This window comes from Pan paniscus, chromosome 6 (assembly GCF_029289425.2).
Source record: "Pan paniscus chromosome 6, NHGRI_mPanPan1-v2.0_pri, whole genome shotgun sequence".
Classification (NCBI taxonomy): domain Eukaryota; kingdom Metazoa; phylum Chordata; class Mammalia; order Primates; family Hominidae; genus Pan; species Pan paniscus.
In genome coordinates, this window is record NC_073255.2 from 100,187,997 (window position 1) to 100,202,476 (window position 14,480).

Consider the following 14,480-nt stretch of genomic DNA (forward strand, 5'->3'; position numbering starts at 1 on the left):
CATCCATGAAGAACTTCATCCAATGCAAAGCTTTCTCTTTCATTTCAGACTAAGATAAGATTTAGGAACATTGATTAATTGATTTGAGGTACAAACAGATAAACCACAACATCACTTTAATTGATCCAGGATACGTAGTTCTTTACAGTAAAACCAATAGAGCTAATTGGTGTGAAATGTAGTGTACCATTAATACCTTGTTCATTTCTCTAGCAGTCTAACCTCCTTCCTGTGGTATAGGGAATACAATATGCTTCATAGTTGGTGGAGATTAGTTCAGATGTGCAATCTATACTTCAGGTAATATCATTTATTAAGTCTCTACATACATGTGCCAGACATATTAATTACTTGGTGCTTTAAGGAATAAATAGATTATAAATCAGCAGAAACTTCTGCACATAAGTATCTTCTCAAATATATAAATTTATATTCTCTCAAATTTTCCTTTTAGGATAATTTTTAAATACTTAACAAAAACAAGATGTAACTCACAAATAAATGTGAAATAAATTAAGTCAAGAAGTTAAAGTCTAGAACCCCTAGTGTAAATATCTGTCTGTATTATTTTATATATAAAACCACAATTGAATTGCTTTCTTTGGTAATAAAAATAAATTAAAATTATATAACTGTCCGCCAAAAAAACTAGCTCTTGCTTCTGGTTCCAAAGACTACAATCATCTTTGTTGTCATGACAGCTATTGCAAAGCTCTCCTGATATATGTTTAGTAAATAATTTTCAGAATAGAAGGTTTCATATGGATTTTTATGATCACGCAATATATTTTCATAATATGTGTATATTTCTAACTCTTTCCATCACTAAGACATATTTCTACAATATTTCATATATTAATATTTCAAACATATCTTGAGGTATCTTTTCCTCTTCTTCAGTTTACTGTTTTGTAAATAATTATCTGCTTTGCCATTTTATCCAATTTCTTTCTCGAAGGAAAAACAGCATGGTGGAAATAATATGAGTTTTTGGCACCAGACAGAGTTACATTTCAATCCTGTCAACTCTTCACATGCTGTGCAAAACTGGCCTTCGTTTTTTCTCTACTAGAAAGAATGTAGCATATAGACAGACTTCAAAACAGGATGCTTTTCCTCCTGATACACTCATATGCTTTAGTTTCCCTAAAGTTGAAGTTCTCCTGCTGCCACCCTGACAGAAGTCTTAACAAAAAGAATACTTGTCACCTGTACATTCTTTCCTACAATCTTAACCAACTGGCTTTAATGTACTTTCATTGTAACATTCAAAGACCAAGTTTCTCTGTGATGACAACCTAGATTATGGTTTGTGAGATAGCCAAAAAAAACCATAATCTATGTTCTAAATATCTGTGTTCTAATTAACATATGTTAATTACACTAATCAGCTATGTTAACATAATATATGTTCTAAGTCACTTTGCTCTAATTAAGTCCACAGTTCCAAGATAATCATCACAATTATACATTTTAAAATAACTTCAAATTTAATATCTAAAAAATGATATTACTCAATGATATAATTGCTTAACAAAATTCCTAAAGAAACCTCTTGGAAATCATAATACAGATGCCCCAGAAATATTTACTCAAAACTAAATATGCTTCCAAGCTTTTAGATGACCTAAAAATTTTTTAAATTTTTTATTTTAAAAAAAAAAGTTTTTTAGAGACAGATCTCACTTTATTGCCCAGGCTGGGGTGCAATGGCTATTCACAGAGGCAATCCTAGCACTCCTGGTCTCAGGTGATCCTCCCATGTCAACCTTCCAAGTAGTTGGAACTACAGGTGCATGCCACTGCACCCAGCTAGATCATTATTAGCAATCAATGTAGGCAGCTACTCTATATCACTTTTAGGTGTTTCACATACATTATATTATTTATTCACTTTAAGAAATCTATAATATACATTGAATTAACCATTGCATTAGTGAGAACAATGAGATTCAGGCTTCAGAATATCTGGAGGGAGTCTGAATCACACTTCATCATAGAAGAGCAAACCAATGTCTAGAGCAGCCGAAGGTGAATGGTAATGTGGCATATTTAGGCAAAGTGAATCTTCAATGCCATTCTATGCCCTAAATCTTCCTTGGCTTCAGTAGGACATGGAAATTTAAGAAAGCCCTTTGAAATGAGCAAGAAAGGAACAAGGGTCGGTATGTCTGCTAGGAGATAGGCTCCGTGCAGGATCAAAGACATTCGAATGCAGAGGCTGAGAGATGGAAAGTGGGAAGCAGACACCCAGCTGAAGGATAATGGTAAAGAACCACCTACAGCTGAGGGGCCCTAAGCAGGTTGAGAAGATTGGCCAAGTTCTAAGTAGCAGTCAAGTTCACTATCTATATCAAGAGAACAAAAGCAAGCAAATACACCAGACACCTTGTCATATAAGTTTCTCCCTGCGCCCAGGCATGGAGAAACAAAGTAAAGAAGATTAGAGAATATCAAAAAAGAGTTAGAACTTACTAAATCCTTAGTTGACCACAAAAGGCTGTTTTGATCTGAAAGAGGCTAACCTTCAAGTGATGAGATTAATTTTTCCCTCTCGTAGGAAAGAGAATGGCAGCTCATAAGCAAGTTAAGTTCTCTAAAGAGAAACAGTCAAATTTCTGCATATTAAATCTTAGGTATGTAAATTTTGACAACCCCATTTCCCAATAGTTGCGCCTGTACTTTCCTTCCATGGAAATTGTCTTGGACAAGCAATCAAGATTTCTGCCATATCCACAGCCATCTTTCTGAGGGATGCTTTCCCTTTGACAGTCCCTGATGAAATAGGAGCTCCCTTACACATGGCTAGAAATATTCTAATGTATGGCCTTGTCTTTGACTTCTAACCAATTGTATCAGGACTTATATTAGACCTGCAAGAAGTTAACTTCTGAGTCAATGGCATGTAACAAGCCAAATATAAAAGACCTGTATAAATAAAGATAACGCACTGAGGCAATCAGATGCTCTCACCACAAGATGACAGTTGGATGAAATAGCATGGATCAAAGGTTTAAGTAGAAGTAGAACTGAAGAGACTAGTGGGAGGAAAACAGTATTCAGATCTACTGAGCAATAGAAGTGGTGGTTATGATAGACAGAATAATGGCTTCCCAAACATCCATATCCTAATCCCCAGAACCTGTTAATATGTTGTTACATAGCAAAAGGTAATTAAGTTTGCAGATGGAATTAAATTTACTAATCAGCTGGACTTAAAAGAAGATTACCCTAGATAGTCAGAGTTAGCCAATGGAATCACAAAGGTCCTTAAAAATGGAAGAGGAAGATGTGACTAAGGAAGAGTAAACCAGAGAAATGGCAGCATGAGAAGAAATCAGGCCAACACTGCTGGCTTTGAAGACCAAGGGAAGGAGAAATGAGCCACAGAAAGGACTTCTCATCTCCAGAATTTTAAGATAATGAATCTGCATTGTTTTAAACCAGTAAGTTTTTAGTCATCTGTCACCATAGCAAGAGAAGACTAACATAATGAGTTAGCTGTGAAGAGCTCCCAGCAGAGTCAACAATAATAGCTTCTGAGGCTGCCTTGCCTCTGAACTGCCCTTCCTCTGACCAAACTATTTTCTAAATAACTTGAGTTCTTGCTGAAAGCCAGGCTCCTCCTCAGTTCGCTTAATTTTGCTAGGTTTTTTGTTTTTTGTTTTTTTTTTAATAGGATCTCACTATGTTGTTCAGGCTGGTCTTGAACTCTCAGGCTCAAGCAATCCTCCTTCCTCAGCCTCCCAAAGCGCTGGGATTACAGGCGTGAACCACAGCACCCAGTCTACTTTTTTAAAATAAGTAGATTGATAATAAACTTCCTGAGTGATTCACTGTTCCTAATAATGAAAAATTCTAACAGAACCCCATGTCTGAAGTTGTGATTAACATTATTTATTTAAGTTTGCATTTTCATTTCATTTATCATTAGATTCTGATGAATATGAAAGATGAGCTCCATTGTGAGCAACATACAATTTCCATTAGGCATCAGGAAATAATGAAATTAGTTCAAGGATACCCATTATTACCTTCACAATTGTGTGAGGTTCTAAGAAGAAAGATGACAGAAAAGCTAAAAATATCGAAATGAACATACATACATACATTGTATAAAACTAGAGAAACTGGATAAATAAATATCATCCTACCTCAAAATAATGAGAAGTGCGATTAAAAGAAAGTGTTACATTATATTTCCCACCATCATTCTAATTCCACTCTCTACTGGGTAACAGGAGTAAATTCAATATCTTCAACACTAATGAAGGCAAGGAAAGGGATTCATTGTCACCTCTGCTGCTTCAGATACCCACAAAATCAATTTCACTTAATTTTAGTTGAATTTTGCAACGTGGGATGGTTTGTCTGTGGGTTATACATTTTTTTTTCCTTTATTAAGTATTCCTTGGGCTTTTGAACTACTTGTTCCCTAGCAACTAAGAATGTCTTCTTTCTAAAAGGTGTATTAACACAAAAGAATGATATAATGTACTTTTTTGGTCACTTTCAAGGATCAAAGTTCCCTTAACTAAACAAATACTAATGTAGTATTTTTCTATATCATTAAGTCTCTTTTTTCTTTATCATAAGTCTCCTCATCATCTAAGCTGGCCATCACACAGAAATGTTGAGAAATGTGAAGATTCCTTCACCTAAGGTAAAGAGTAACTAGTGGCTGTAGATCTGTATTGATGTTAGAATATACTTTAACAACAACAAATACAATACAAACAAAACCTCCTTTTCCCCATGAAAATTAGCTGAGTTTTAACAAAATGAATTTTGCCATAAAAATTACGTAATCATTTCTAATTAGTCCCTGATCTCTTCAACCTCTTCCTTCCCTTTGATTAAAATAATAAATGATGTAATCTACTAAATAAAAGTCAAGCTTTTAAAATGTCTTACTCTTTAGCATATTGTCAATTGTGTTTAGGGCTGCTGGGTAAAGAACTAATGCAAATACCAACTGCTAAAATATATTAATTCAACTTAGTGTGTGCATTTTTGAAACTATAGGTAATCATTTTACAAGATGCATGACACTGTATTAATGTCATTTTTAAAAATCACATTTCAGCGCGGTGGCTCACGCCTGTAATCCTAGCACTTTGGGAGGCCGAGGTGGGCGGATCACGAGTTCAGGAGATCCAGACCATCCTGGCTAACACGGTGAAACTGCGTCTCTACTAAAAATACAAAAAAAAATTAGCCAGGCGTGGTGGCAGGCACCTGTAGTCCCAGCTATCTGGGAGACTGAGGCAGAAGAATGGCGTGAACCTGGGAGGCGGAGCTTGCAGTGAGCTGAGATGGCGCCACTGTGCTCCAGCCTGGGCTACAGGGCGAGACTCCGTCTCAAAAAAAAAAAAAAAAATCACATTTGATTCTCTGCATCTTCACTCTAAGTAAATTATGGCCTTTTTTTTCTTTTCCCTATAACCTAGCTTTTTGAATTGGGACACTACCTTTGAAATTTTTTATGACTTGATATTTCTATTTTGCTACTTTTAAGCATGTGCAAACATCAAAGATATATAATTTATATACGTGTGATGTTTATTGTGTATTTTCTATTCCCCTTCACCACAAGGTAAATCTCAAGAAGACAAAGATTTTTGTCTGTTTTGTTCACTGGTACGTAACCAGCGCATAGCACAGTGCCTGGCACAATCAATACCAATTGCATGAATTAGTGAATGGATACTGATTCTCTGTCAGGCTTTGCTGGGAATGTGAATAATGATTTATAACAACTTCTTCCCTGTATTTTAAAATCAGTATTTATTTTAAACCTAAAAAAATCATGGTTAAGTAAGATGCTATGCAGTTACATAATAGACTACAAATACAACACCGATACAATAATTAAATTCCAACAATAGAATAAATACACAAATTAAGGTAATGATCAGTGTGAGGAAGAATATGAGTGTTCCAATGAAGAGATATAGAAATGTATGCTGTCAGAATTCAGAGGAAATTAAGATCACATAGGATGCAATAGTCACATAAATGAAACTACAGCCACGTTTTGGAGGAAACGTGATTCAGTAATGGATGAAAGACATCAGAATGGGTGTAATACAAGGAGTTATGGGAAAATAAAGAGTGAAAGGCAAATTGAGACATAATTATGAAGGATGGTAAAAGGATTCTTCATATAAAAGGATGGTTTATATCTTATTCTCTAGTCTACCCAACATATTTTAGACTAGTAAACTACCTAGCTCAGAACTTCTAGTGGCTATCACAGCAATTAGTACATAGGAAGAATCTGAATTATAAATTTGTTTACTACAAACACAATCCAAACATATATATACACACACATGCAATTATATACATACCACATATACACACATATATAAATGCATAATTTGGTCATAGCCTCAAATTTATAGTGCATAATTTTCCAATGATAACTATATCAAACTGGCATTCTAATACCAAACTCACGAGTCTCCCTAGCCACTCTATTCTTTCTATTTGCTGTGATACAGCTTCTTAGCTAGGACTCTAGCATTTCAAATGGAGCATCGTCTTTAGAAGGATATTTAGGAAGAATGAAGTCACAATTGGTGAGCGTTCTGCAGCACACACTGCTACTCGCCCTAGCTCCTATTAACAAGAACACGATGGTGACGCTTCCGAGCAATATATTAAAGACAGAAGAAAGAAAAGAACAAGTGACAATCGCAAACGGGCCACTTAATTTTCTCCATGTTATACATAGAACAGGTGATTATATTTAACCAGAAGTGCAGGTTGTCCCTAGAACAGAAAAACTAAACTATAACGAAGACTAAAGAATTTTTTGGTTTTTAGGATAAACGCATTTGACACAAAAAGTAAATTTTAAGTTCATGTTTAAGAATACTTAGATTCAAAACAAGGAAAACATTAACATACACAAATAACAGAAACTCTCTACCTGTTTTTTTTGTTGTTGTCGTTGTTTAATTCTGGAGATAATTTATTAACCTAGCCTCTCTTTTTCCATATCTGAAGCTATATATAAATTTGAATACACATTTTGGCCAGAAAATTCATATGCAATTAAAAGTGAAAAAGATCATACTAAATTCATTAAAACTAAATTTAAAAATAATTAACCATAGGCTGAGTGAGCTGCCTGTTTAATGTCTCTAACCCCAAACGACCTAAATATATTTCACTGCCAATAAAACAATTTTTAAAAGCAGCCCAGTTTAATTTGCCCATAACTGTCATATCTTACTAACAAATGGCTTTTCTAAAGCAAAACTGATATGTACCAATGCTGATACACAATTTTACAAATTTATATTCATTTAAAGAATTTCATACACTCAGATTCTTCAGTTCTTCTTGAGCAGTTTTTCAACCTTAGTACAATTGACATTTTACAGATAATTCTCTGTTGTGAAGGGATGTCTCATGCATTGTAGGATGTTTAAAAGCCTCATTGGCCTCTATGCCAACAGTATGCACGTAGCTAGGCCCCAGTTATGATAATCACAAGTATTTCCATACCATCCCATGCCCTGAGTTATGATCATAAGTATTTCCAAAGATTGCCAAATGTATGCCAGGGCACAAAACAGCCCCTGGCTGAGAACCATTGCACTAAATATATGTTTAGAGTAACAATAAATAATAACATATCCCTCGAGTACTAGCATAACTTCAGAAAATGTTAATTAATGGCCGGAAGAGAATGGGAAGGTAAAAGAAAAAACGTTTTAATATCTGTTGAGAAAATATTGAAAGTCACCCTAAAATTAGAAATCCCCCGAGTTTATTCTGTGTCTTTGAAAATGAATGTAATTAACCACTGTTTAAACAAAAATAGCTTCTTACTTAAAAATCTCCAGTGCAGCAGGGAGGCAGGGGGAGGATGATGGTGAAGGGAAACCATACTGTCTGCATTCTTTATAGTGCTGTATTCTGCAGTCAAAATAGATTTCTTTCTACTTAGGACAAAAAGAGCAAATCCACGAGTATAAGATAATTTTAAATTGCCTACATCGTTATGGTGCTGATTTAGTTACAGCACTTAATTGTTGAGGGAAGTAAGGCAACTCTGAATAAAAGCAAAACATATGGAATTAATAATAAATAGCTGTATTTGTTTATTTAAAGTGAGAAAGCGCATAACTTGTTTAAAATTTTATATTGCCTTTTACCCTCAAAACAATTGTGTAAAGGGAATTCTAATATCTGATATTCTAATATGGCTTCTTTCAGCACTCCCGGAAATCTTTCTTGTTGCCTGTGCGTCTTGCTGATTCCCTAGTCAGGATCACCAATGATTAATTGTGCTCTGTTTTTGAGTATCTCCCTTTGTAAATATATTAAACTCTCCGCCACCTAGAAAAAGAATATTCTATTTACATGAGATGACATGACCACAATGTCAAAGAGTAAGCATTAGTCTGAATTACCAATGAAAAGAAATTCTTCACTCAGAACGCTTATGTAAATACTACCTTAATTGAGAGTGTTGAATGCTCAATATTTATACACATTTCATATTTACATCTTTGAGTAGCATATTGAAATGTAAAGGTATTGGTTTTGAAACTTTCACTTAATAAATCATTAACAATGAATCAAAAGCCAGGAAGTTCTATGGCAATGCCACTGTAGAATGGGCCTACCTTCAAAAATAAGCTTCCAGGAAAAATTTAATCCACACATTATTCGAAATATATTTGCAGATGCTATCCTAAAATTTTAGAAATTCAGACAGTTTACCTTTAAGAAGAAAGCTTCATAACAACAATGTGACATGCACCATTTCAAATGGCAGTGGTAAACATTTCATTAACTTTAAAACATTGTTTACAGGAATATTAAGACTATTTAATTTTTTTAAATGTTATCTATTCATAAATATGTGATGATCAGCCTTGCCATTTGCCAGTGCAGTAGCTAAAGGAGTGTGTGTGTGTGTGTGTGTGTGTGTGTGTGTGTTTAGAAATATATTTCAAAATATTCTATAATTCAGATTATTAAAAATACATATATATTTTTCTAAATTTGGGGACTGTTTTCCTATTTTTCTGTCTAAAATGTTTTAAATGTGTAAATACAGCTTCCATCTCTGTTAATACAGCTTTAATACATTTTTATATATTCAGATAATAATACATACAAGTGAAGACTGCTCTTGTCCTCCACTATTGGTTCCGTCCCCTTCCATTGTGACAGAATTTTAGTGGGGCACATGGCTGCTCAGAAAAAGCCTCCACTTCTTTGACACTTTTTGAGTTAGATGTGACTAAGTTCTAACCACTGGAATGTGAGCAAAATGTCTTACTCTTAAATGACTGGATATCTTCTCTCCAAATCTCTTTCCCTTTACATGACAGCTGGGAAAGAAGAGCAACTGGAAGAATCATTTTGCACCCAGGCATGGAAGCCCCATGCTAAGGATGGCAGAGTCACCCTGCCAGTCCTAGATGGCTTACCTCTCAACTGCTATGTGGCAGAAAAATACATGTTTAGCTTGTATCTTTGTCATACTGGCCCAGCCTGTACCCCAACTTATACAATGTCACCAAGTAATATGACAAATGAATGACATTTGTTGAGTTCTCACTATATGTCAATAAATATTTTATACAGATTGTATCATTAATCCCAACAACTCCATGAGATTAAATAACTTGGCCAGATCCTAAAGCTGGCAATTGGCAGAACCAAGGTATAATAGCCTTAGGGATTTTTCAGAGGGATATGCTATAATACTCCATTTAAAGTATTATGGGTTTTCTTCAGTTAGAAGACCATGAAGAAAAAAATCAGTGAAGACTTACTTTCTGTACCATTGTTAGCAATTATTTCAATGGAAATACAAACAAACCATTTCTGTGCTATCAACAGAAATGGGAGGTTTTAAATTATGCATGTATATTATATGTTGAAATTTCCTTACACTCTTTTCTTTTTGAAAAAAAAATCAAATGGAAATATTCATGAGTAGATCATTGTTAGTGGCAGAGCTTTGGCTTCTTCTAATTTATATCTTTTATAAAAAGAGCATTAGCATAATCTGATATACTCACCTTGTTTATGTGGGGATTTGCTTATGTTTTCAAGGTACAAATAAGGATAAAAAATGCTATTAACATATGTTCTAAAGCATACAAGAAGGTGTTTCAAATTTCAGAGTTGCATCCAATTTAATAGTTGTGTAACTTAGAACAAAATTTTAACCTTCTCTCAATTATTTTACCCATCTTGTGGATGAGCATATACAACTGATGGACATATGTATTCTCCAAATGGTTCAGTAATGGAATAATCCAATAAGAGACATCTTAAAAGTCTAATGCATCAGGGACAATAGTCCTAAACAAACCTATTCACTCTTGATCTTTAACAGAAGACAGGCAGGTAACCTGGGAAAAATCTCACATTTGTAAAGTTGAAGCACTGAATGTATTTAATAATATTAGCAACTTTCCATGGGCTACTATTTTAGGATACAATAAAGCAATTTTCACTAAATTGCAAAAATATATTACTATTTTATTTTATTTTATTTTATTTTTGAGACAGGGTCTCACTCTGAAGCCCAGGCTGGAGTGCAGTGGCATGATCACCAAAAATATATTACTTTAGCTGTGGTGCCTGTGTTGGTTCTTGGCCTTCATGTAAAAAGCTAATTGTACCCTGTGAATCCAATAAAAATGAATGTAATTTGTAATTTGAAGAACCTTCATTTCTACAATAATAAATTTCTAACTGGAGCCCTGCTAAGCTCCTGTATTTATTCAACTTCTGGTCCTCACCATATATCCAACACCCCCAATCTCAGCTCAAAGTTCACTCTAAACTCTGACATCCTTCAGCAAAAGGAATGAGGCAATACGGAATCATCTGTCTGTGTAAGATGACACTCTTTGTGTGCCCTAGTACTTAAATTCTATTTCCAATAATGAATTCTGCTCTAATACTCCTCCCACCACCCCAGTTACCTAACACATTATTCATTAAATTGGAATTTTTCTGTGACCGTAATGAGGTATGTATCCCATAAACAGAAAATTAGAGAGATTTTCTTTCATCTTTTCCATTCTATTTGTTATGTTAATTCAGAGTCATTGATTAATTCATCAATATCTATACTCTTCTTAGTAATCTATCCTTCATAAAGCATAATAGAAACCAGGTGAAAGTTCTTTTTGGTTAATGATTCATTGCAAAAAAGCAGATTCAGAAAAAAAAGTTTCACATATTAAAACCAAAAAGAACAATGAGGCCAGACAAGCAAGTTGTTTTTTAAGGCTGGGGAAGCACTCACAGAGTAAGGGAGATGCTCCCAAGAGCAGCTTATTTTTAATCTCCATCTGTCGATAAAGACAGTCATATAACTTCTCACCAGAACCTGTACTTTCTTTTTTTTCTCATTATGATTAAATAAAATCTTTGTTCTCAATTTAAATAGTATCTAAATGAAAATTAACAAAGAAGACTTGGTGGTACTTCCATAAACTCCATGACTTTCATAGAGGCTCACTTACTACCTACACACTTTCATATTCTAATATAGTTTCCCACAGTGAATCATTGCAGATCCCAAGCATCGGCACACAATAACTTTCAAGTTTCTTTGCACTAGTAATCGAGATTTTTTTTTTTATCAACAGAGTGTCAGTTCTCTGAGGAGAGGAATACTGTTTCTTTGTTTATCCTTGGCAGCCTGCACAGTGTCTGGGACATATTACGTGCTCAACATAATACACTGACTAGAATTAAATCTGATCATTGTTATTCGCAGGGAACACCTTTCATTTCCAAACGTATTCCTTATGTCACAGACACTTAGGTTTGTTCAACACTCTCTACAGTTGTTTTATAAAGAGATTCTGGTATAATTTTTTGAAGTATGTGTGTATTTGGTTTCCTTAAGAATTTCTATTAATACATAAAGTAACCACACATTCCAGTTTCTCATATATATTTACATGATAAAAAGTCATACTATATATGAAGCTGCTTTTATACCACTTTATCTCATTGACTCATCACATTTTTGGAAAATAAAAGGCCTCATTGCATCACTAACAACACAAAATGAGAATATTTTCAAATGTATTATTTACATTGAAACGAAAGTAGTGGGGCCCTTAAAAAGTGACATTTAATTTTTAATAAATCTTACAGAACCTATACATGTAAATGCTCTTACCCATGGAAAATAATCTAGTTAAGATGCCATACAAATATTTATATTGCTGTCACTCAAAAATCACTTTAGAGTGACTTTCATAGCTAATTCATAAGTCACAAGAAAAATCGTCTTTTATAGAGTCTCCTTATCTTGCACCAGAACCGTTATTACTGATCTCAGTGACTATCTCTAATCTCTAGACATGCCTGTAAACACTTTTCAAATAATTTTTACCCTCAAAGAATGAATATATGTTTTCACTGAGGATATTCAAAAGAATCCATCACAGGAGTTCAAGTCACCACTGTATGAGGGATTATTAAATATATTCTGAAGAATGGAAACATTATAATAGTAAGTACATGACTTCCCTATTTAAATTTACGGAGAGTATACATAACATGCAGACTCACTTAAGTGAGACCTACGTATCAACTGCAAAGTGTGCTGAGAAAGTTTCCTTAATTTCTAAGGATGGCATTTCTTGTTCACAGTAACTAGCAGTACCAATGGTTTCTCTCAGAATTTCACCACCAGATCCACATGAGAAATCATATCCCATTTGTAATATAGAGACACAGTTTCCTAGAAGATAGAACTGCATTCGAATTAATGAAAAGATTAAGAAATCTCTTTGGTGGATTTTACTCACATCAACAAGCTGATTGACTCCACTTGCCGTTTTTGCCAGTGTGACAAGGTCTTCTTGCATCTTATCCACCCATGATTTGATACTGCAGAAATCAGAAAAGATTATGTTCTATCAGATCTCTGGCAAATAAAAGTCACATGCTGATATTTTATATCCATGCTACAGATAATTCATTAAAATGCCCTTAAATTATTCCTCTCCCTCCTAGCACCGACTATGTCCACCCTTCCACTCCAGCTTTAAATAGCAAAAGCACTGAATCCTTAGTGTGCAGGCTTTCAGGATGCTGAAATGCCTCCAAATCAAAGGAGAAAAATGACATTGATGTCTTGTCCAAGGAGAGTAAACAATTTGCTTATTTTGAATTAAAATTCCATTAAATAGCTATTAAACATTCTAAACTACAAACTTTATCTTTTAGCTTACAAGTCTTCTGAATATAATAGTAAGATCATACTAAATGCAGACCATTTGTAAAATGCAAGAATAATTCCACCAGCCAGGTGGAACATTCAACAATTTGATGCATTCCCTTCTAGTCTTTTAAAATTCTTTCACATAGTTGAAAGTATGTTATATAAAATGCATATATCTTTTAGCTTTATATCATATGATACATACTTTCCCATGACGTTACATTTTGTAAACATTTTATTTTTAATGGCCACTTGATATTCCATTATCTCTATATTCCATAATATACTTGATTATCCTCCTTTTTAAAGAGAAATTTAAGATATCATCAGCTTTTAACCACTACATACTACACTACCACAAATATCTTAGAGCATGAAGCTTAAGAATATTTTATTTCCGGGCCAGACACGGTGGCTCACACCTGTAATCCCAGCACTTTGGGAGGACAAGGCAGGTGGATCACGAGGTCAGGACATTGACACCATCCTGGCTAACACGGTGAAACCCCGTCTCTACTAAAAATACAAAAAATTAGCCAGGCGTGGTAGCGGACGCCTGTAGTCCCAGCTACTCAGGAGGCTGAGACAGGAGAATGGCGTGAACCCAAGAGGCGGAGCTTGCAGTGAGCTGAGATCGCACCACTGCACTCCAGCTCGGGCGACAGAGCGAGACTCCGTCTCAAAAAAACAAAAAACAAAACAACAACAACAAAAAAATTATTTCCTTAGCTAGACTCTTAGATTTGGAATTACTAGATCCATTTATATTTGGAATTACTGAATTTGGAATTACTAGATCCAAATAATTACTGGAATTACTGGATCCAAATTTTAAAGCAATAGTTTTGATCATTACAATTATGATTGAAGGATTGATCTTTTTCAGGTATGCAATGGACATCTTAAAATATAAGCTATGGATGTCAGGATATTTTAGAAGACCCTAAATCCATGTTCTATCTCACTTTTTCCTGGTATGAGAGATATTACCAAATAGAACCACACAAACTTCCCCATTCATATTAAAATCATTTAACTTGTATTCCTCCATATATTTCACTTATTCTTCCTCAGGTTGTAGACCTAAAGCGTGGATTCCTTTTTGCCAAGGCAAATGTAAAGAAACATTAGTAAGCTAGTAAGAATGCTAGATGATTTATATTTGAATTTGAACTTTTCTCTACATATCTATATATAATTTCAATAATGGAGATTTAACTGTGTATGTCTTCTCTTCCTTAGGGAA

The 14,480-nt window shown here is 34.4% G+C and overlaps 1 protein-coding gene across 4 annotated transcripts in view; it reads right to left on the reverse strand.

Moving 5' to 3' along the window:
- Positions 1-14,480, reverse strand: part of CACNA2D1 (calcium voltage-gated channel auxiliary subunit alpha2delta 1) — a 497,098-nt gene that overhangs the window by 389,465 nt on the left and 93,153 nt on the right. For all 4 annotated transcript variants that reach the window (XM_008976325.4, XM_008976323.4, XM_008976324.4 and 1 more), the window contains exon 2: positions 12,819-12,900. In XM_008976325.4, the coding sequence (XP_008974573.1) occupies positions 12,819-12,900 (82 nt within the window). The remainder of the gene's footprint in view (positions 1-12,818; positions 12,901-14,480) is intronic.